The sequence below is a fragment of the Denticeps clupeoides genome, chromosome 12 (genome assembly GCF_900700375.1).
Source record: "Denticeps clupeoides chromosome 12, fDenClu1.1, whole genome shotgun sequence".
Lineage (NCBI taxonomy): Eukaryota > Metazoa > Chordata > Actinopteri > Clupeiformes > Denticipitidae > Denticeps > Denticeps clupeoides.
The window spans coordinates 3,935,951-3,958,074 of record NC_041718.1 but is presented as its reverse complement, the minus strand read 5'-3'; the positions used below and the strand labels follow the sequence as shown (position 1 = coordinate 3,958,074).

Below are 22,124 nucleotides of genomic sequence, written 5' to 3'. Positions count from 1 at the left end.
GTTCTTGCCTTTTTTAATGTATTTAGATCTTTTTTATACAGATGGTGGTGGGATTGTTCCTGAAAAATGCATCCTTTAGTTGAGAGCATCATCTCAGGTAGTGGCGCCGCCCTTGGTTTAGTTCATTTTGTGTTATGATCACTGCAAATGCTTTTCTGCATAACAACAACATGAATCAATCACAAATGAATAAATCATGAATCCGTTTCGACATTCGGAATACACATTACGCATTATTCTTTATTTCAAACAAGAAATACAGAGAAAACCAAACAAGAGACATGGACACATACACATCTTCAAAACAGCTGAAAAGATTGATCAGTGCAATTGAAAATGTATTCACAAAATTGCAGTGATTAAAGCATCGATTCATAAACACTTTATTACTAAGTAGCTAAACTACAGAAAGCGCTGTAATATAACCCTGTTAAGATAATCATATATTTTTCCCTCTGGAGTTTAAACACAAACATAAACAGTTCATGAAACAGAAACACAAATCAATGTAAAAATCAATGACGCTTCATTTTGCTAGATCAACAAATAGCTACATGAACTGGTAGTTATTTTTAGAATCTGAAAGAAACTTCTGAGACACATCAATTCTTCTGAACATCACTGTCTACCATAACACTGGCTGTAAAAAAAAATCTATTGTGAGGTCACCGTAAATTAACGTATGTCACAGTATCTTAGCAACAGAGATATTGCTTAATTCATACTGCACATTAAGAAAAATACCAACCCGTTAAAATGAGTCATGTTTGGCACAATATAGCAGACAGCAGGAACGACATTTACTATGCAAAGTGCTCAATAAAATACATCAATGTCAGCAACCACCATCAAATCAATAAAGAGAAAGATGGTCACCAAGATGAGCTAGAACCAATACACATTTCGACACAAATAATTCCTTTAGTTCTCTAGTTCTTACGCAGAAGAGTGTTCAAACAAACAATTTTCAGAAGCAACCGTGTCCCCAAAACCACCCACCCCCCCAGCGATTCAAGTTGTCAGCTCAGGAGTCATTCGAGGGGGGGGGGGGTTCAATAGGATTACGGTCTTACTGCTTCCACAGGCAGAAGGGAATACGGTAGAACTACAGAAAATAGATGAGGGTTGCAGACATCTGTACAGGCATCAGAAAAAGGCTGCCGGAATGTTTATCTCGATTTGCTACACTGAGGGGATGGTAGAGTACATATCCATACAAAGTCAGATTTCCTACCAGTACACTCACACACTGCTCCGCGCAGGCGAAAGCTCTGCCTCGTCATCTGAAATCTTGAGTAAACAACACAAATGTGTTAATGTGATATTAAATCGCATGATATAAAAAAAAACATATTCCTGAAAGGTATAGAATATTTGAAAATATTTGAAATGAATGAAGATGGACTTAAGCTTCCACACAGAAAGCAAAATGAATGCTACCCATAAACAGATTTGTGCTGAAAAAAAATGGTAAATGGCGACATTCCTTTAAAGGGTAACTACTTTTTTTTTTTTTAATTATAAGTGTTTCATAAGTGCTGTCATAAGCACATGTACCATACACAAGTCCCTACAAAATTATTACAGACATCATACAGCAGAAGTGCAGCTGTGAATAAAAATGTGCATTTAGTGCTTGCTGTTGGCGAATGTCAATGATGCTCTTGTGTCTCAGGATGTAACGCGGTTGTCCTAACCACTTGACGCAAGCGAAAACCACACAACAAAACACTCAAAAACCAGGACACAACAGATGCGGTCATTGCTCTATGAATTTCAAATCCTGTGTATGTCAGTGTGTTGTCAGAGTGTGTTACATTGCTTGGATTGTGTTTTTTTTTTACTCTCACCACACGGAAAGCTTTTCAGGGGTCAAATAAGTATCTATACTTTGTATTTGTATACAAAGTATGTAAAATACATAAATACAAAGTATGTCATAAAACATGTCAGGTTAATAATGATGTGTTGGCTTATGCTGGAGTTAAATACCCTTCAGATCAAATATGTTCCCAAATTCAGATTCGGTTTCAGATGGCCACTCAGATCAGTCACTCTCTTCACCCATCTACACAGTGTTATGTTGGGTGTGAAGCAAATGGGGCTGGGAACTCAAGACTGGAACATGTGAATACATTTCAGGCAACATTTCATGTGCTTTTGGATGTCTATAAATGCTATTATTATCATCATTAACTTAGGTCTGGGGTTCTTTTTAGTTAATGGACATCCTATGAAATGACATGTGCAAAATGCCATTTCTTCATTTGTTTTTAGGTTGAAACTGGCGCTTTGAAGTTGGAATTGAATATACAGGACACTGGAGCACACATTTGTAATGTGCAGCCCCTTCCATGCATTTATCTCTACCTTATTTAAAAGTATTTGAATTAAATATGCCATTTAGTCTACTGTGTGTTTTAATTACTTCAGGTAATTACCAACATGCACCACAAGATATAGGTGAAAACTCTATGGTACAAATGAGAAAGACTGTTAAGGTTTAAACCCATTTTGCATTTGTATAGGGGCCAGACAACTGCTTTATGGAAATTGTGACTTAACTGCATCCTATAATTTGAAATCCCTGTTTAAATACAAACTGTTTATACTGTAATTGATGTATAATTGTATTAATTGACAGAGCATGTTGTGAACTCAATATCACCAGTGTCTCAATTTAATATACATAAATCAGACTCCTGAAATAAAGTTTTAGTAGGTTCAGAGTTTAATGGCACCACAGCTTTACTCTAATTCCAGCAAAACCTCTGTGACGTATGTTTGTGTGTGTGTGTGTGTGTGTGTGTGTGTATGTGTGTGTGCTTGCCCTCTTTTGCCTAGACTCCACTTGCAGGGTTTGATGGCAGGTCACCGTTACATCGTGAGGGGACCCCAGTCTCCATGGTAACCGTTGTAGAGGATGTCTGGTGATCTGGCTGAGGGTTGGGAACCTGTGTGCTTGAGTTTGGGCCTTCGGTGGTCACAGCCAGGAGAAGAGGGGTGTTGCTGGGGGTGATAGGGTCAGCAGAGGTTCCGGTAGCAGGACTAGAAGCCCCAGAATCACTCTGATCTGGAGCACGGAGTCTTTTCATGAGAGTCGTAACTCGTACAGCTTTCTAGAAAAGAAGTTCACATGAAATGGTGGTAAGTAGTAGTTATGTATATTCTGGGCAAAAAAACACACACACATCAGATGCAAACAGAGGCTAGCAGTATACTCGTGTACTTGTAAGCACTTAATTTCCTTTGCACTATTAAATTTTTTTTTTATTTCATTTTAATCATGACAACCCACCTTCCATTTAGCTTTGGCAAAGTTCTTTTCAATCTGTGCACACACACCGTCCTTTATATTCTTGTCAGATGCAGCATTTCCAGATATCCTGTTCATAAATAATAAAAAAAAATGCTGTACACGGTAGGGAGGGATTCAGAACAAAATAAATCAGCAAAGTAAATAAATAAGGAACAAATGATTAAATCAAATGTGAATGCCATTCACTGCTGTTTTGTACTATCTACAGGGCACTTTGTCATTTTAACCGTAGTTTACTTATAAACAGAGCTGCTTTGCATGCCATTAAATGTCACACATTGAGCCAATATAAACATGTTTGATGTGAACCATTGCCTGAATTACATGGTGTTTTACTTTGCTTCATGTCAAAAAATTTATTTAATGTTTCAACCATCGGGACATTTCAAATACCCTGAATTATGGTGGTATCAGCATGACATTTGTGGATTAAAGGTTTACACCAGGCACAAGCATTTTTTTACCATTCATGGTTTATAGCTTCCTGTGCAGTCAGCCTTTGGTCTTGGTCTACCTCCATCAGACAGGCCACCAGATTTTTAGCTGCAAAATAAATGCATTTAGAAAAACAAACAGAATCTTTAAATCATGTCCTAGATCATTTTCTGAAAAGTTGCCAAGATTAGGTTTAACATTGTTATTCCCCCATCCAATCCATTCCCTGATACCGTCTGCTCCTTTACTTTTAGCAAGTTTGAGCGAGTATTTTTTGAAGATCTTTCAGATATGGTCAGTAAATTTAAACTTTCGTTCTGTCCAACTGACCTTGTCCCCCCACACTTTTTTAATGTGGACAACAATGTGCCCTACTGTTCAGGAAATTATAAACAGTAGCCTTACCACTGGTGTGGTGCCTTTTTTTGCAAAGAGGCTGTAATTGAACCTTATTTGAAAAAAAAGGCACAAATCAGGCCTATCTCCAAGTTTCCACTAGTGCCAAAAACTGTGGAAAAAACTGTTCTAGAGCAGCCACAGTTCTTTTAAGAAGCACAGTCAATTTTTGATATCTTCAAATCAGACTATAATGCTTTCCACAGCACTGAGTCTGCACTTCTGTTTTTAGTAGCAGATTCTGGCGATTCAGCCATTTTAGTGCTTCTTGACTTGACTGCTGCATTTCACACAGTGGGCCACGCAACTCTTTTAAACCGCTAGGAAAACTGTGTGGGTGTCAGGCGGACAGTTCTGGAATGGTTTAGGTCCTAATTTGGGGGGGAGGTCATGCTCTGTGAGGCTGGGGGGCCACCAGGGATCCATTCTGGCACCAGTTCCTTTTGCATTCTACCTCCTATCTCTCAGCCTTATCTTTAAGAAGCACAGCATACAATATCATCCCTATGTAGATGACCATCAGATTTACCTTCCACTCAAGAAACATTCATCCAGCCCCCTGACACAAACTGAGGTGATTGTGTTTGGGACCAGAGATTTAGGTGCTTTTGATAATCTCCTCAAGCCCTTGGTCATGAACCTTGGAATCACCATGGACAGCGAGTTTAAATTTGACTTGCAAGTAAATGCTGTTAAGTCTAGCTTTTATAATCTTATGCTTTTAGCCAAAATAAACCTTGTTTTCCTCTTTGAAAACTTTTGAACAGGTTGTTCATGCTTTTCTACTTTCGCGGCTAGACTACTGTAATGCACTTTATTTGGGAATTATTCACTCTTCACTTTCCCACTGACAGTTAGTTCAAAACCTTGCAGTGCGTCTTTTAACTGGGAGCAAAAAGCGTGATTTTAGTTTCTTGGCACTGGCTCCCAGTTCGTTTTAGAATTGATTTTAAGATTTTATTTTTTATTTTTAAAGCTTTGAATGAACTGGCACCTCAGTACATCATAGACCTCATCCAAATATATACACCCCCAGGGTGCCTTGAGGACTGAGGGTGACGGGAGAAGGACAGGACAGTGGTTGCCTAGCAGTTAAGGAAGCGGCCCCGTAATCAGAAGGTTGCCAGTTCGAATCCCGATCCGCCAAGGTGCCACTGAGGTGCCACTGAGTAAAGAACCGTCCCCACACACTGTTCCCCCGGGTGCCACCTCAATGCAGCAGCGTCAGTCTACTGCCAAACAGTTCCTCATAACAGGGCCCTAACCAGCAGCACATGTCAATGATCAGAGCCCTGCTGTCAAGCTGAGCGGCGCAGGCTGTGGCCCCAGCTGCACCCAGCCATGACAGAGGGCCAGCTTCAGCATGTGGTGCCTAAGACAAGACTTAAATCCACTTTCGAACATTCCCCATTGTGGAGTGTTTTAAGCCTCATCTTAAGACCTACTTTTATTCTTTGGCTTCTAACATGCAGTGAGTTGTGGTTATGGTTTTTTTTTATTATTTTTGTTTATGTTCATACTTTTAGTTCATTTTTAATTGTATTTATTTAGTTTTAATGTTTTCCAAGTATGACGCATTTTACTCTGGTTTTTGTCTTTTTATTCAGCACTTTGGAAACTGTTTTATTTGTTAAAATATGCTATTTAGGGCAAAAAAATTGTGCAAGTTGTCCCACTTAAAAATATGAAAGAGTTCTGTAATTTTCATCATAGATACACTTCAACTGTGAGAGACAATGTAATAAAAAATCCAGGGAATCACACTGTAGAATTTTTAAAGAATTTATTTGTAAAATGGTGCAGACACCTGTCCACACCTTCAAACAGTCAGACTCCAACCTCCAGACCAGACAGTTGTTTAAGAACACCAGGGACAAGATTGTACACCTGCACAAGACTGGGACAAGCCAATCTACAATAGACAATCAACTTAGTCAGAAGAGATCAACCATTGGAGCAATTATTAGAAAATGGAATCACTGACAATATCCATCGACCTGGGGCTCGTGCAAGATCTAACCTCGTGGGGTACAAATGATCTTGAGAACAGTGAGGAAACAGCCCAGAACTACATGAGGGGAACTGGTCAATGACCTGAAGAGAGCTGGGACCACAGCAACAAAAGTTACTATTAGTAACTGTCAGGGCTGCTACTACCGGACCACCAGGGGGAGGACCCCCACGGACCCATCAGGCCATGAGAAGACCACAAAGACAGAGACTGGCATAAAAGGAGATGTAAACAACAATGTGAACTCTTTGTTGGTTCATGTTACATAGTTGTAAGGCTTTCCTGGATTTGATACTTGTGTTGTTGATCTCTGTTGACCCCGACCTTAAAGTCTGGATATTCCTTACCTGTTTGTGTTTGACCCCTTTCGGCCTGACTACTCTCCAGCCTGACCACTCAGAGGTAACACACGGTGTTAAGCCCCACCAAGCACCACCGCTCTGGCAGCCACACAAACCATAGGCTCCCGACAGACAGCTCCGCCCCTGCAATTGCACCCTAGGTCATGCCGTCTGATAGTAACACACTACGTCGTCATGGATACAAATCCTGCAGTGCTCAAAAGGTCCTTCTTCTTAAGACACCACATGTCGGGGGCCATCTTAAGTTTTCCAGAAACCATCTGGATGATCCAGAGGAGGATTGGGAGAATTGTAATGGGGTCAGATGAAACTAAAACCGAACTTTGAAGAATGTTTGAAGGGGGAAGAATGCAGAGTTTCATCCCAAGAACACCATACCCACTGTGAAGCATGGGGAGGAAATATGATGCTGTGGGGCTGCTTTTCTGCAAAAGGGACAGGACACCTGGTCCATATTAAGGAAAGGATGAACAGGCTCATGTATCATGAGATTTTGGTCAAAAAACTCTTTCCATCAGGTAGAGCATTAAAGATGAAATGTGGTTGTAGCCTAGTGGGTAACACACTCGCCTATGAACCAGAAGACCCAGGTTCAAATCCCACTTACTACCATTGTGTCCCTGAGCAAGACACTTAACCTTAAGTTGCTCCAGGGGGACTGTCCCTGTAACTACTGACTGTAAGTCGCTCTGGATAAGGGCGTCTGATAAATGCTGTAAATGTAAATGGTTGGATCTTCCAGCATGACAATGATCCAAACACACCACCCGGGCAACAAAGGAGCGGCTATGTAAATCGCATTTCAAGGTTCTGGAGTAGCCTAGCCAATCCCGACAGCCCCAAAGCATCACAGCTCTTTAGAACATCTGCATGGAATTATGGGCCACCAGCTACAGTGGGTGCAAACCTGGTGAAGACCTACAGGAAACGTTTGACCTCTGTAATGTTCGCAGTTGAAGTATACCTATGATGAAAATGACAGACCTCTCTCATCTTTGCACAGTCGGTGGATGCCAAATGTTGTTATTTGTTTAATCTGTGTTCTTATTAGCTTTACTTAGATGTTGTTTCCCCTCAACCACAAATCCATTTATATAGTTAGAGATACATTTATATGTCCAGGTTTTACAGAGGATATATTTGAATAATAAAAAAAATTGCAGTGAAGGCCATCAGTTCATTCAAAAGTGACTGACTTGTGGTGCCTACTAATACACTTGCCAGATTTGACTGCCTCTGCATTGATTAAATTGAAATATCACATATTTATCAGATATTTAAGACACAGCCCATTGACTAGCTCACCCAGGTTCAAATTCCGCTCACTACCATTGTGTCCCTGAGCAAGACACTTAACCCTGAGTGTCTCCAGGGGGGGACTGTCCCTGTAACTACTGATTGTAAGTCGCTCTGTATAAGGGCGTCTGATAAATGCCGTAAATGTAAGATAATCTATCTAGATTTTTGGTACGGTATGTTCACATTTGTAACATCAGGCAAAAATGTATTACCCCTTTAATAGCACCACAAAAATCAGGCTCAGTACCTGAATCTGAGATCTCATCCCAGTAAGGTGAATCAAACTCATAGTCTCCTGCTAGAATCTTCCGAAAAAGGTTCTTGTCGTGGTTATCATAGTCATCATCATCTGCATCATCATAAAATGGAGGGTTTCCCGACAGCCTGCCCAACAAAATGCAAAGCGCTCAGCACATCCACAATCGCAAGTCCCTATATATGATCCAAATACTGTAAATAAAAGATAGATTAGCACTCCAAGGTACTCACATGACTGACTCACAGGTCAAGAAAATGATTTCCTGATGCTCAACATGGTAAGCGTGAATGTGGAATGATGGGACGTCACACAGGAAATGATCCACAGATGAAGTACACAATGATGGCGTATGAGGGCAGGGATCTACATGTACTTACAGGATGTACATGACAACTCCAATAGCCCAGCAGTCCACAGGCCTTCCGTACCTCTGTCTTCCAACAACTTCAGGAGCTAGAGATGAAAAACAAATTAGAAATGAAAAATTTCAGAATTTTATTTTTTTTATATCATAGTATTAATTTGATTAATAAAAAAAAAAATAAAAAGCACTTCAATACAACAGACATAAATATGAAAATTTAAATAAGGGGCTTAAGAATCTGCAATATAGTTCTAAATTTAACCTCTAAGAGTTATTTTTGGAGTATTTTCATACTCCATGTTTGCTCCACTCACCAAGATACTCTGGTGTCCCGCAGGGCTCTTTGATGAGTCCGTTCTCTAGCTTGGCCAGATGAAAGTCGCTAATTACAATTTTTGAGTGCTTCAACCGATTGTAGTACACAAGGTTCTCCAACTAAATGATCAAAAGATAGGAATTAAGTTTACTGCCACTTTCATCACTCTGAGCAGAGAATTGAACTGCTTTGAAAACTGCACGAGCCAGTCCTTCTGAATAGAAGAGAACTTCCTTGAAACACTGAAGTCAAAACACAGTAAGCCAGCTCTAACTGAACTCCGGCCCTAAAGAATATATTTATTGAACTAATTTACTGTGCAGTCCTACCACCATCCACCAGATGGGAGTATATCACTGGGTACCTTCAGGTTTCTGTGGACGATGCGCAGCGAGTGGAGATAGGCAACAGCCTCCAGGACTTGTCTTATGACATTGCTGGTGTCTTTTTCTGAGTAGTATCCTTGGTCCAAGATCCAATCGAACACCTCCCTTCCTGTGGCTCTGTGAGGAAGAACAGGTCCACACAATACAAGGCAGTTTCATTTAAAGAAAGTGCAAGTGGTTTTGTTGAACTAATATAAATGTTTTCAGTCATTTCATCAGATCATCACATCCTTAAAAAATAGGATTAGACATTTAAACACTAGCATCATGCATTTTCTTAATTTGTATAATCCTAAACTCAGGCCAAAGATGTATAATATGCAGCAAAGGCTCCATATGAGTTGGAATCTTCATCACAGCCAGTACATATTTAAATAATTAAAAATAATTCAGTTAAATAGAGAAAAATATGTTAATCCAACAAAATCTAGTGGGTGTATATAGATCAGACTAAAAATAATTTTCTGTCAGAACCCCACCTCATTCAAAGATGAACAATTATGAAATTCAGTTGCTACTCACAGTTCGAGGAAGAGGAAGTACTCCTTTCTAGTCTCAAAAACATCAACCAGCTGCAGGATGTTAGGATGCTTTACCCTGGGTGTGTGTGTGTGTGTGTGTGTGTGCATCAGGAACATTGAGATAGGGAGGAAACAAAACCAAGCAAAATGTGAACTAAATTGCTAAATTGACCAGATCAAGTGTTCATTTATTGCTAAGCGTAGTACATCAGTAAAGATGTGCAAGAAAAGATAGTAAAAGACTAGAAAAATTACAGATGTATTCATCTTATTATCTGTCCTAACTTACATCTTTAAAATGAGGATCTCATTTTTAGCCGCTTTTCGCACTTTCCTCCCATCTTTCTTGTGGAACTTTTTACAAGTGTACATTTTCAGTGTGTTCTTGTCTTTTGCTCGAAAAATCTCACAGAACTCCTCTCTGAAAAAAACACACAGACACAGTATGTCAAACTCTCTCTGCAAACAAGTGAGACAAAAAATGATCAACATGCCAGGTTGCATACTCACGATCTAACGACCTGCCCGAGGTCATACTTGTCAGTCACCTCCGAGGGGTTATTATAATCTTTCTTCTCCCCCAGGGTTAAACAGCCAAACGGCATGGCTGCTACTGCCCTGCAGAGCACAGAATTACGACTTATTAGAAGGGCTACTCAAAAAATACCCACGATCTGACCATGAGGTAGGTGAGAACTTTATATCAAACTCAAGGGCGCAACAAAATTTAAGCGTACTGCAAAAACTCCGTACTGCAAGGCTTAACAATGTGTATAGAATCTGGTTCTGAATTGGATTGGCCATTGATTAGGAAGCTGGCAACAATGAACAAGTGGATGGGTTATTGTTTAAGTTCCAAAGTACATTTCCAGCTGTAAATGGACATTTCCAACGAAATGCCCCAGCAGGACCCAGTTCCGCTCTATAGAATCAAACCCCACAAACTTCACAATGACAATCACTTCACCTTCACTGTGATTTCGAAACCAGCCTAAAAAGGGAGGAGTTAAGGTGGGTGGGTCTGTTAAACGTATCTGGTATCTGTTCCCAATGTCGAGACCTTATAAAGTTTATAAAGTTTGAGGAAGTTTGAGTGGTTGAGGCTTTCCTGCAATTGTAGAGCATTTCTGGGGATGATTGAGCAAGTGAAAGTGAAATAATTGTAATTGTCCATTTCCTTACCTGTTAGGCTACCGCTGCCTCATTAGGGCACTAGTTTGACCAACAAACAGACAGTCTATGTGACTCCAGGATGAACAAGAGGAAGGTGCACATCTCCAGAGATCAATAGAATCAATAAGAGTTTGTAATTGTACTTCATAGATTTTGTCACCTCGGTAGTAAAAAAAATTGGAGATGTGGAACAATGACTGACGACCTGTCTGAGCATCTCAGGCCTCTCTATGGCCTCTCCATGGCATTGATCCTATCTTTAAAGAACTTCCATGGACAGTGCATGCAAGGATGGCATCTTGCTCTGATGTGCTTTATTGGCAACCATTGCCCCAAGATAAGAGAAACATCTGGCACCTGTGGAGGCTAATATACTATAGGAGAGTTGGAGGGTTTTATTGTGAGTGTGAGAAAGAGTGGTGGTAATGTGTGTGATGCCGCCTGATCCAACAAGGTATCCATCCAGCAGTTGTGTGTGCCTTTTCAGGTGGGGATTTGGGGGCTTCTGAGCCACGGTACTTGCAGAGTCCAAGCTGTGCTTTATATCAAAGCTCTGGAGAGTGAAGGTTAAGGTTGTGCACTGGAGATTTCAAAGGCCATATTTCTAGGTCAAAACAATGGTGATTTGAGAAGTATACAGAACATAATAAAGCAAAAGTCCTGCACTGTTGATGGCCTTTTGATGTTGAACTGGACCCTGAGGATATCATGGAGTGCAGAGCTGGGAAAGGTTGATCCTGCTTTTCACAGAATCTTCTTAATGGCCAAACGATGTGCCACAAATTGAACGGAGGTCAACGTGTCAGGTAGGAGAAACAACTCATACCAACAGAAAGGTCCAAAAAGCCATGGTAACCACAAGACTTGGAATGGGGTTTATGAAAGGGCATAGTTGATACTGGGATATGGTGAGGTACAGGCAAGACCAAATAGGCTCCTGCGGCACAGTGTCATTACAAGTTCTTCTGCCTCATGGCATGGCACACACTTGTGAGGATTATCCAGTGAGAAGAATACATGTCCCTTCTATTGACACCATTATAATCTGTGATGTGCAAAAAAATTATAAACGATAACAGGAATATTATGATTCAGTGTTTCTCTGTCAATGGGGCAGTGGTGGCCTAGCGGTTAAGGAAGCGGCCCCGTAATCAGAAGGTTGCCGGTTCGAATCCCGATCCGCCAATGTGCCACTGAGGTGCCACTGAGCAAAGCACCGTCCCCACACACTGCTCCCCGGGCGCCTGTCATGGCTGCCCACTGCTCACTCGGGGTGATGGGTTAAATGCAGAGGACAAATTTCACTGTGTGCACCGTGTGCTGTGCTGCTGTGTATCACATGTGACAATCACTTCACTTTATTATTATTATTATTATTATTATTAATTAAATTTTCAGGATTTTCCATGGTGCACATTTAGCTGATTGATTCAAGCATCATTTATCTTCAAATCATTTGGTTTAAACCAAACCATGGTTGGTCATACCAACCCAGTCAAATAAAGGAACATTATAGGTGGACTGTTCCAGTAAAAAAAAAAAAAAAGAACTTCAGAACAGCAGCCTTCTAAAGGACTGTAAACAATGATACTTTGGCCCAATTCGATGTTTGGCCGATATAATAAATCTCCCGAACAAAGAATGAGTGTGAGTTATATTTTCATTCAGTGGGGAGTCGCAGCGTTGACCTTTATCTACTCTTTTTGTCTGTGAAAGAACTGCAAGGCTGCTCTGCGCTAGAGGAAAAAAAAATGACTTATTCAAATGAAAGACAAGTGAGCAGACATAACCATTATACAGCTATGATTCATCCTGGCTTCTTCCTCAAGGTCTCAAAGATTTTCCTTTTTTTTCACTACTCACTCTCATAAGTCAAAAATGTTTGAAACATCTCAAATTGCTTAGCGTGACCTATTTTGTTTCTCCATTTTCTTATATTCACAGCAACTCAAATGATGAAAATCCAGTAGTCAACCATTCATTAGGATAGAACAAAAAAAAAAAAAAAAACCATCACAGTCAAATACTGTAATAGTGTACTGGTTTTAGGTGGAAGGCAAGTACTCATGCAATTATATTTATATAGTTCACCAGTCCAAAAAATATTACCAACAAATATGCAGGGAGCAGAGTGTAAATCAAAACCAGCAGTAAATTGAAACCTTTGAAGTAAGGAGCAGGGCAAGACTGGGGCTGCAGCTACAACTAAATACGGGGAAACAATTAAAGGTTATAAAGTGGGTGGCCCAGTGAGTAAGGAAACAGACCCGTAATCGGAACCCCGAACCGGCAAGAGGACACGTGTGATGGGACACAGACGTGACAACATAATATCAAGCAGGCTTTACATCATGACAAACGTCATATCTGGTTTCTCTTTGATCTGTCCACAAATAATAATAAAGTGAAGTGATAGTCACATGTGATACACAGCAGCACAGCACACGGTGCACACAGTGAAATTTGTCCTCTGCATTTATCCCATCACCCTGAGTGAGCAGTGGGCAGCCATGACAGGCGCCCGGGGAGCAGTGTGTGGGGACGGTGCTTTGCTCAGTGGCACCTCAGTGGCACCTTGGCGGATCAGGATTCGAACCGGCACCTTCTGATTACGGGGCCGCTTCTTTAACCGCTAGGCCACCACAAATTATGCCTCATGTAACAGTTGTGCCCACTCTTGTCATGCACACCCCTACATCCATAACATAAATGCAGCTCTCAGGCTGTGTTGTGTGCAGCCCTGCAGTTTGAAGAAATTATGTTTGGCACAATCTAACTGTTGCATTAAAGATCATCTGCCTGGAATATATAATCCATCCTTTAAACTTTGACTGGTTAGAAATGCAGTAAATCATAATATTCCTGCACTAAATTCACACATAAAGGCTCAATCAGACTGAAGGTCCGGACATTAAACCACAACAATCTGAGCACGACTGAACAACTGAACCGAGCATTTTATCCGGCGATCATGCCGGTGCAGGTGATGATCCGGACCCTGTAACTGCCTTCAGTACAATTATGCAACTGCATTTTTACATCTGCAGCATCTGGTATACTCACCGCCATATACTGTAATTCCCATAAGTACCCCATGCATTCATAAAACACCAGTACTTTATTATCTAGAACTGCTTTTATTGTGTCCACACAACCAGCCTTTTGTTTTTTATGGCTGGGTGTTGCAAAAAGCATTTCGCTGCATGTTGTATCCTAAATAGCAAGAAGGTGTGATGTGCTCGAGATCAACTTTGAAAATCTGCAATGTACCTCAGGCTGCCCGGTGATAAAAGTGTTGAGAAAAGAGGGGAAAAGGCCTTTAGTCATAGCACATTAGTCAACGCATCTGCCGCTGAGAGTTGTTATGCCATTTTCATAAATATAACTGCAGCTCAAGTAACATTCTGATATCAAACAGCTCAGCCTTTCTGCCTTATGTTGCACAGATGATGTGCACTGCACGCCCTGAGATAAACACATGAAATCAAGATATTATACTGAAGCTTCCCAATGATGCTGCCCTTAGTGACACTTTGTTCCGCAATTCCATTATGCCTCACAGCATGCTCATGTTCCAACACTGAAGTGCTGGCTCAGGGGTCACTTTAAAAAAATGTCTTCAAACCTGCTGCAGTCTGCAATCTACGGTTTTATCTACATTTTAGCTCAAACATTTTACAGATTTATTTTCAGCAGAAAATCCGACTCATAAAATTAGTCAAAGCGCCCTACTTGCTTTTTAAAGTGGATTATTGTGCTTTACAATGAAATCAGTGCAATGGAAATTAAAGTGTCTCAGACCTTATATTGTTAAAAAGTTTATAAATACATATTTACAGTTGCATATTGAGTTATGGCTATGTAGTGTAATAGATGTGCACTGAATAATTACAGTACTTCAGAAATTTGGTGTAAATTGCGAATCACAGGTCTCCAATTTCAGTCTTAAACCTGATGGTAAAGTTGCATTATAAGATAGGAGTCCAAAAAGAATCATAAAACAGACGCTAAGAGTGCTCATATTCATGGTACATTAGCCAACACATCTGCTGAGAGTTGTTAAACCAATAACATATTCTGATGTCAAATACCTCTTCCTTATGCATCTAGATACATTTTTTTTATTCCTAAAGTCCCATCTGACTAAATTGGTTGTAAAACACTCTGCATATCTGTATTTTCAATAAATGTTTGTGTATTTGGATACAGTTACTTTAAGATCCTGTCCCAATGGACAATTCAGAGAACCGGAGCAACAAACTGCCACCAACACAGGGAGGGCATGCAAACTCCACACACTCAAGGTCCGAGCCGAGATTCAAACTCACAACCTTGAAAGTGTGAGTTCACGTTGCTAACCGGCGCCACTGCGAAACCCCTCATTATGTTCAATGTTTCACAATCAGAGCACGTCAAAATGTGACCGGCAGCAGGTCAACAGGCAAATGGGAGGTCATCGTTAACCACGAAACCAGCATGATAATAATATCTTTCAGCCCATGGTGCAGTGGTTTATGTCCAGAGCTGTACAAGCTGTTGTGGTTCCGATACTGCTGACGCGCCTTTTCAGCTTTCTCTCAAAATGTACTTCATTTGCAGATTTGGTATCTGATACGCTCATACTGTCCATCCATTATACCAGACAGTGAATGCACAGACTCTCATTGGGCATTCGTGTTATACTCGCACACTGTTGACAACATTTAGACATATTCCTAGATATGCAATCAAAGAGATAATTATGATTATCACAAGCTACATCTGCCAGCTATCTGCTGTCTGATCCTAAAGCTATTATAGTCTCCAACAATTAAAAGGCCGAATCAGGAAACGTGGCCAACGAACCATCTACAGGTCAGGCAGTATAACTGTATTACACTCAGAAGCCAGAGGCTGAGCTGCAGCGAGTGATAAATCCATAGCTCCTGACGGCAGCTGTGCTCAACACCGGTGGCCAATCCTGACGGCGCATAAATGCCGGATGTTTCCGCCCCTTCCAGGTCTCCGGCATTTTCGTGAACTTCATTTGGCAACAGTGTGTATGTTTGTAATTTGAGTTCTGGCAGTCGCCACACGCCTACGGGTTAGTTTATGTTCTTTATTTAAGTTAAATTGTTTTCGGCCCCCGCGCCATTGTTTCTTTGTGTTTATTGTTTGTTATAATAAAACCCCCTTCCCAGCATGTCAAACCTCTGCGCTTCCTTCCCCCGTAAGTCCGTAGACGTGACAATGACAGTGGCAGACTGTAGATAAAGACACCCAGGAAACTGGGTTAAGTACTTAAAAGGTTGCATTAGGATGAGACTAATTATACACAGAAATCAGAATACTAAAACTAAAAACCAAAAGTGTGTTCTAAAGTTTTGCAGGGGTCACAGGGGACTTGAATGACCAAAAATTATGCATAAATGTAACATACGGTTATGTGCAAAGGTTTTTGGCAGGTGTGGGTGTCACACTTTGTGCATTGAAAGGGGGGGGTCAAGATGTCTGTCTAAATAAATAAATACATTTGTTTCAGACGCCAGAGCATCACCGGCTCCCCGCTGCTGTTTTGCCAGATGGTTAAACTCTGCTTCTCTATATATGTAAGTAAAAATTCAGTGAAGCTGACTTTGTGTCACAACCATCTGGCATGACGAGGCAGGAGAACAGAGATGATGACGAGATGACGAGGAAGAAGGACGCGTTCGCACGACGTCACGAAACCGGGCTTTAATTGGTGAAGAACAGGACAGAGGTGACATCCGACAACATGGTGGACGGGTAGCGTAACAAAGACCCAACGGAGAACAGGAACGAACATTAGACACAGGTTAACACGATTAGGGAATGATTAGGGATGCCGGAGCGGATCATGGCACTCTGGTCCGAGACAGGAGGCTACATCACTGACAGTTAACCGGACGATTAAACATGCAACTATTTTGCTGCCGATAATTGAAATGATTAAAGAAAATCAACAAGCTATTAATGCAAGACAATTCATCGTTTTATTAACGGTAATGATGGGATTATTTATGTACTTCTGTGTTTGTTTGCCGCGTTTATATTGAATTTCCATTCCGCTCGTGACAGCGGAAAATGTTGTAAACTAAGAATGCTTAAAAAATCTAAATAGAAATTACTTGCACAAAGGCAAAGATTGTGTGGGATTGTTTTCAGGCCACCAAACAGGCGCTAATGATCATCAATCTTACGTAAAACTTACATTGAAACTCGGTCACTTACTGAACCAGAAACAGCTGTGAAGGTGGAGGCTTAAAACTCGGTGGGGAGCAGCCCAACCCTGCTACCAAGACACAGGGCACACACCATGGTACGATGCAACATAGTTTTACTTCATCAGTGAGGCCTGATCTCAAAGTCATCAAGTCTGTCCGGAATTACACGAAGACACCAAAGGAATTAAGGAAGTCTACCGCAGAAGGCCTGTGGTCAGGTCCTTCAAAAACTGTGTCACGCATACGTAGAATATCTGACGCTGCTTTGAAGCCAAAGGGTGGCCACACCAAAAACTGATTTGGTCGATTTTGCTTCTGTTCATTCACTGCATTTTGCTATTTTAACTCTTTAACTTTTGAAAGTGTTCTTAGTTTATAGCATTTTTTTTACTTTTAGTACTGTATGAACTGTATATGGGTGAAAAACAAAGCCGATACAGCGGAAAAGAATCTACAATGAGACCTCTGCACACATGTTCTAGCAACTTTCATCACCATATCACAGATAATTGCAGCAGTGGTGGCCTAGCGGGTAAGGAAGTGGCCCCGTAATCAGAAGGTTGCCAGTTCGAATCCCGGTCGGCCAAGGTGCCACTGAGGTGCCACTGAGCAAAGCACCGTCCCCACACACTGCTCCCTGGGCGCCTGTCACATTTTGTTGTCTGCACCGTGTGCTGTGCTGCAGTGTATCACAATGACAATCACTTCACTTTTTAGTTCTGCAGCTTTCATCTGACTAGAATGAGGTATGCAGAATGTAAAGCACAATGCCATGTCTGATGCACTAATGCACATCCGTTTCTGAAATAAAGTCACTTTTTTTGTGTGCATCAACACTCACTTAACATATTTGTAAAATCTCTGAATGCATTTGGTTGTGCAAAGAAAACAGACTGCTGCTTCTTATACACACACTCGTGCTTTTCCACCTCATGTGCTCTGCAGCATAATGCAGAGGAAGGCAAAGGCGGAAATTCCACTGCAACCCGCGACGAGCCGGCGCGGTTATTAGACGCGGGATAAAACATTAGGTCTATGTCTACGATCAAAAGGCACAGCCCGGCTCAGAGCAGCTTCCTACTAGCAAGCTGTGCAAGGCACCAAGGAGCAGGGGAGTTGCAGTTCTGAGCAGGTGAGTCCGACTGATCCTACCTGTTAGAGACCGCGCTGGATTTCACAGCTGTCCTTACCAAGCCTCAGCCTGCCGTCTTAAGAAATTTGGAACAAGTGCCCACAGTCTCTTTCAAAATCCCTCGTCTTCACACTCTCTACCTCTTTTCTCCCTCTATCATTTTCATACACACACACACACATAATCTGACCAATCGGTCTCTGATGTTGTTTGTTGCCTTGGTTACAGAGTCCTACATACGTATCAGTACAGTACTGTGTGATTCCTTTGGAATACAAGGGGAGGGGAGGGGGGTTGGTCTCTGTGAGTGTTGTGTTTAGTACACGGCAAGCTGGAGGACAAGAACATCTCCAAATTTAGGAGCACTCAATTGGTTGAGTCCAATAAAACAGAACTCCCATCACCGCCACTCTACAATCTGGTCGATCTGTTGTAATTACGTAAGAAAAGACCTTTCTTAATGACTTATTACAGCACACATGACATTACAATTACAGGATGTTTGACATTAAAACAGTTCACTAAAATGTACGATTAGCAAATTCTTAGTATTAAAAAGTTACAGAAAACTGGAAATTCAAATATTGTTGTCACAATTCCAGGACATTTCCTGATGCTCCGTTTCGCACTTTCCAGACCCTGACTGTATTGTGCCGTGTCCTGTCCTTGTTCTGTCCTCCATCACATCCATGTTGGGTTGTGTGTGTATGTCCAGTTTTTACTTGTTTATTTATGTGCCCATGTGCCGTGTTTTAAACCCTTGCTTGTTGGCCGAGTGCATCTGTCAGTTGTGTAACTAGGTTCTCATATCAGCGTTACACCCCGGTTACTGGACAAAAAAAAAAGATGGAAACACAATGAAACATCCTTTTTTAAGACGAAAAAAATGTTTCCCGGGCAACAAAGAAACAATGACTTTTCAACAGTTTAGTTCAAGATATTTTAATGCAGTTGTTTTTGTCTGGAACAAAATGAAATCCTGCTATCAGTGTGTGAATAAAAAAAAAATACCTTGTGCAAGGACACCACAGTGGAACATGGTTGGTGAATTCAAACCCATATATCTGGCTATGTGTGATTTTTATATATATATATAATCAGAAATCTCAGTGGAACATCTATTGTCAACATGAAAGTCACTTGCTATTAACCTGCTATTTATTTCATCCACCAAAATATCCAGAACATTTGTCTCAATTGTCAACCTCCTCCCTAGTCAATTTTTTTTCATTCAATCCACAGCCCTAATATATAAGAAATGAATACAAATAATGTATGCTCTCTTATAATAATAATGCTCTCTTTAGATAATTTTTTTTCCTTGGTCAATTCACTGAAAAGCACACAATAAATGGCGCATGGCAAGATAATGAGCAATGTGCCCCAAGAAATTTGCCAAACAACAGATTACCAAAATAAGGGCCCATAGTGTTTGTAGGTTGGACACCCTGATTGGCCAGCAGGGCAAAGCATTAGTGTTAAAGCAAGTAAAATGAATGGCTTTTTAAAAACACAGGACTAATAAAGGATCGTCTTATCTCATCTTAAAAATATTTCTAAATCTGTTAGATCTGTCCAGCGCTCTCCTGGTCTTGTCCCAAAATTGTGTCATGGTTCTGGTTCGAGTTGACTCGTACTTTATTCGATTCATTTACACTTACTTCAAGCACAGTGGCCAAAAAATAAAATCATTCAGCGTGAAGTTCTCACATGACATGGCATACAGTCGGACGTGTCTGTTCTAGTCAACTCATTTCATCTCGTTTCTTCTATTATAATGCATCAAATTTAGAACAGAAGCAAACAGCTCAGATTCAGGATGCATAATGGAAGCTTTTTTTGCAGTGGGGTGTGTGTATGAGTATGCATGTATGTGTGTGTGTGTGTGTGTGTGTGTGTGTGTTAGGGCGGTCAAGTGGGTGAAAAAAGAAAATGATCAGACAGTGACTTAATGATTTTCCAATGACATCTTGGCCCATTTAACCTGCATTTCTCAATACAACATGAACATCTAAATCCCTACAGACACCAACACCAAAAGATCACTCCGCCACCCTGATCTACCGCTTTCGATCAATTTCTAACAAAACTCCCTCTACTACAGCCAAGTCCATATGTCAGTAAGCAATATTATGCTCAAAATATTGAGTGCCCTTCTTCTCCACCAAATATTTTAGGCAGGCATTTCACAGAACACGGCTACATCCTGAATTTCGGCGGCATTAATTAGAAGCCCAGGGAATATTCTTTACTGACTTTGGCGAGCGCTCTGCTCTCTCCGCTGTTTTATTCCCAGGGGATTAGTCGTGGTTTTTCTGAGGTTGTAAGGGGCGTGGAAATCCCTCGGAAAGTGTAGGAAGACACCTGTCACGCGACAAGGAACGTCAGGAATGGAGCGTGTTTTAATCTTTGTACGGGATCTACTCTCCGTTGCGTTGTACGACCCTACATTCTAATAAAGTAATAAAATTAATAGTGTCTAAAGCACAGGGGCTGTATTTACCAGGACCTAACAGGCATAATTAAAAAGAATTTAACAACAGCAGGCATGTTAATGACGGTGACCTCGAGTCTCTCTCTCAGGCACATGTCCATGCTGTGATCGTATTTAAAGTCGCTCCATGGCCACCTGCATATTTAACGTGGTCAGTCAGCATCAGCAAGTTACGTTGATGTCATCTCCCTCCCTCTTAATATGACTGTGAAGAATGGAATGCGCTGAAGAGAGAGAAGATGAAGGAGGTCTCCACCTCACCAGTATGGAACGTGCTGAAGAGAGAGAAGATGAAGGAGGTCTCCACCTCACCAGTATGGAACATGCTAAAGAGAGAGAAGATGAAGGAGGTCTCCACCTCAACAGTATGGAACGTGCTGAAGAGAGAGAAGATGAAGGAGGTCTCCACCTCACCAGTATGGAAAAGTGAAGTGATTGTCACACGTGATACACAGCAGCACAGCACACAGTGCACACAGTGAAATTTGTCCTCTGCATTTAACCCATCACCCTGAGTGAGCAGTGGGCAGCCATGACCGGCGCCCGGGGAGCAGTGTGTGGGGACGGTGCTTTGCTCAGTGGCACCTCAGTGGCACCTTGGCAGATCGGGATTCGAACCGGCAACCTTCTGATTACGGGGCCGCTTCCTTAACCGCTAGGCCACCACTGCCCCACAATGTGCTGAAGAGAGAGAAGATGAAGGAGGTCTCCACCTCTCCATCCAAGCCGACGCCGGCGTTTGAATTCAGCGTTTCGGTCGAACCGGGATCTGCGCTTGGCGTCTGCGCACATTCCTTTTAAAGGTACCCGGTGAAGTTCAGAAGTTTGCGGCCTGCACCATGTTTTTTTTTTCGTCAGAAATCAATAATCAAATCGATAATCAATAATCTCCAGAAACCTAGACGCGTCTCTTTTTTTTTTAATTCGGAAACACGCCGCGCGCAATCCGAAACTTACCGACCAGAAAAGAGTCCAGCGTCGAACGGAGAATTTGGGAAGTTTGTGGTGCGGGGCGAGAGGAGAGAGTATTCCCACACAGCGCGCACGGCGACACGATGGCGTGGACCGCGGTGTGACGAAAAGAGCGACTCTCTCTCTCCCTCTCTGTCTCTCTCTCTCTCTCTATCGCTCTCTCTCTCTCTCTGTGTCTCTCACTCTCTCTCTCTCTCTCTCTCTATATATATATATATATATATATATATATGTCTCTCTTTCTCTATCTCTGTCTCTCTCTATGTCTCCATCTATCTCTTTCTCTCTATCTTTCTATCCCTCTCTCTCTCTCTCTCTCTCCCTCTCTCTCTCTCTCTCTCTTTGCGTGTGCGTCATTGACAGTTTTCGGGCTTCTGCCCGAGGTTTTGTATTGTTTGAGCAACTTTATTTTTTAGAATTTATCACATAAAACATATATAACAGAACACCCATTGTTATCC

At 41.4% G+C, this 22,124-nt stretch overlaps 1 protein-coding gene across 2 annotated transcripts; it reads right to left on the bottom strand.

The window, feature by feature from the left end:
- Nucleotides 1–220: 220 nt before the first annotated feature.
- On the bottom strand, nt 221–21,841 carry camkva (CaM kinase-like vesicle-associated a). Of its 2 annotated transcripts, none has more exons than XM_028999556.1 (11): nt 21,649–21,841; nt 10,179–10,286; nt 9,958–10,089; nt 9,670–9,744; nt 9,126–9,264; nt 8,760–8,880; nt 8,459–8,534; nt 8,070–8,206; nt 3,784–3,862; nt 3,299–3,386; nt 221–3,119 (listed from the first exon to the last, which is right to left on the bottom strand). In XM_028999556.1, the coding sequence occupies exons 2-11, from the start codon at nt 10,271–10,273 to the stop codon at nt 2,841–2,843; spliced, it is 1,221 nt and encodes a 406-aa protein (XP_028855389.1). In that variant the 5' UTR covers nt 10,274–10,286; nt 21,649–21,841; the 3' UTR covers nt 221–2,840. The 2 variants fall into 2 exon arrangements, with proteins under 2 accessions (XP_028855389.1, XP_028855390.1); XM_028999557.1 differs by lacking the exon at nt 21,649–21,841 and adding an exon at nt 18,218–18,348.
- Nucleotides 21,842–22,124: the final 283 nt, after the last annotated feature.

Bases quoted from the DNA above. Each gene is read 5' to 3' on its own strand.
- camkva (XM_028999556.1), bottom strand. From the start codon at position 10,273: ATGCCGTTTGGCTGTTTAACCCTGGGGGAGAAGAAAGATTATAATAAC. The intron at 8,881-9,125 runs GTACCCAGTGAT...TTGATCATTTAG, and splicing joins TCGTCCACAGAAACCTGAAG to TTGGAGAACCTTGTGTACTA. The intron at 3,863-8,069 runs GTACTGAGCCTG...TTTATTTTGCAG, and splicing joins GGATGAGATCTCAGATTCAG to CTAAAAATCTGGTGGCCTGT.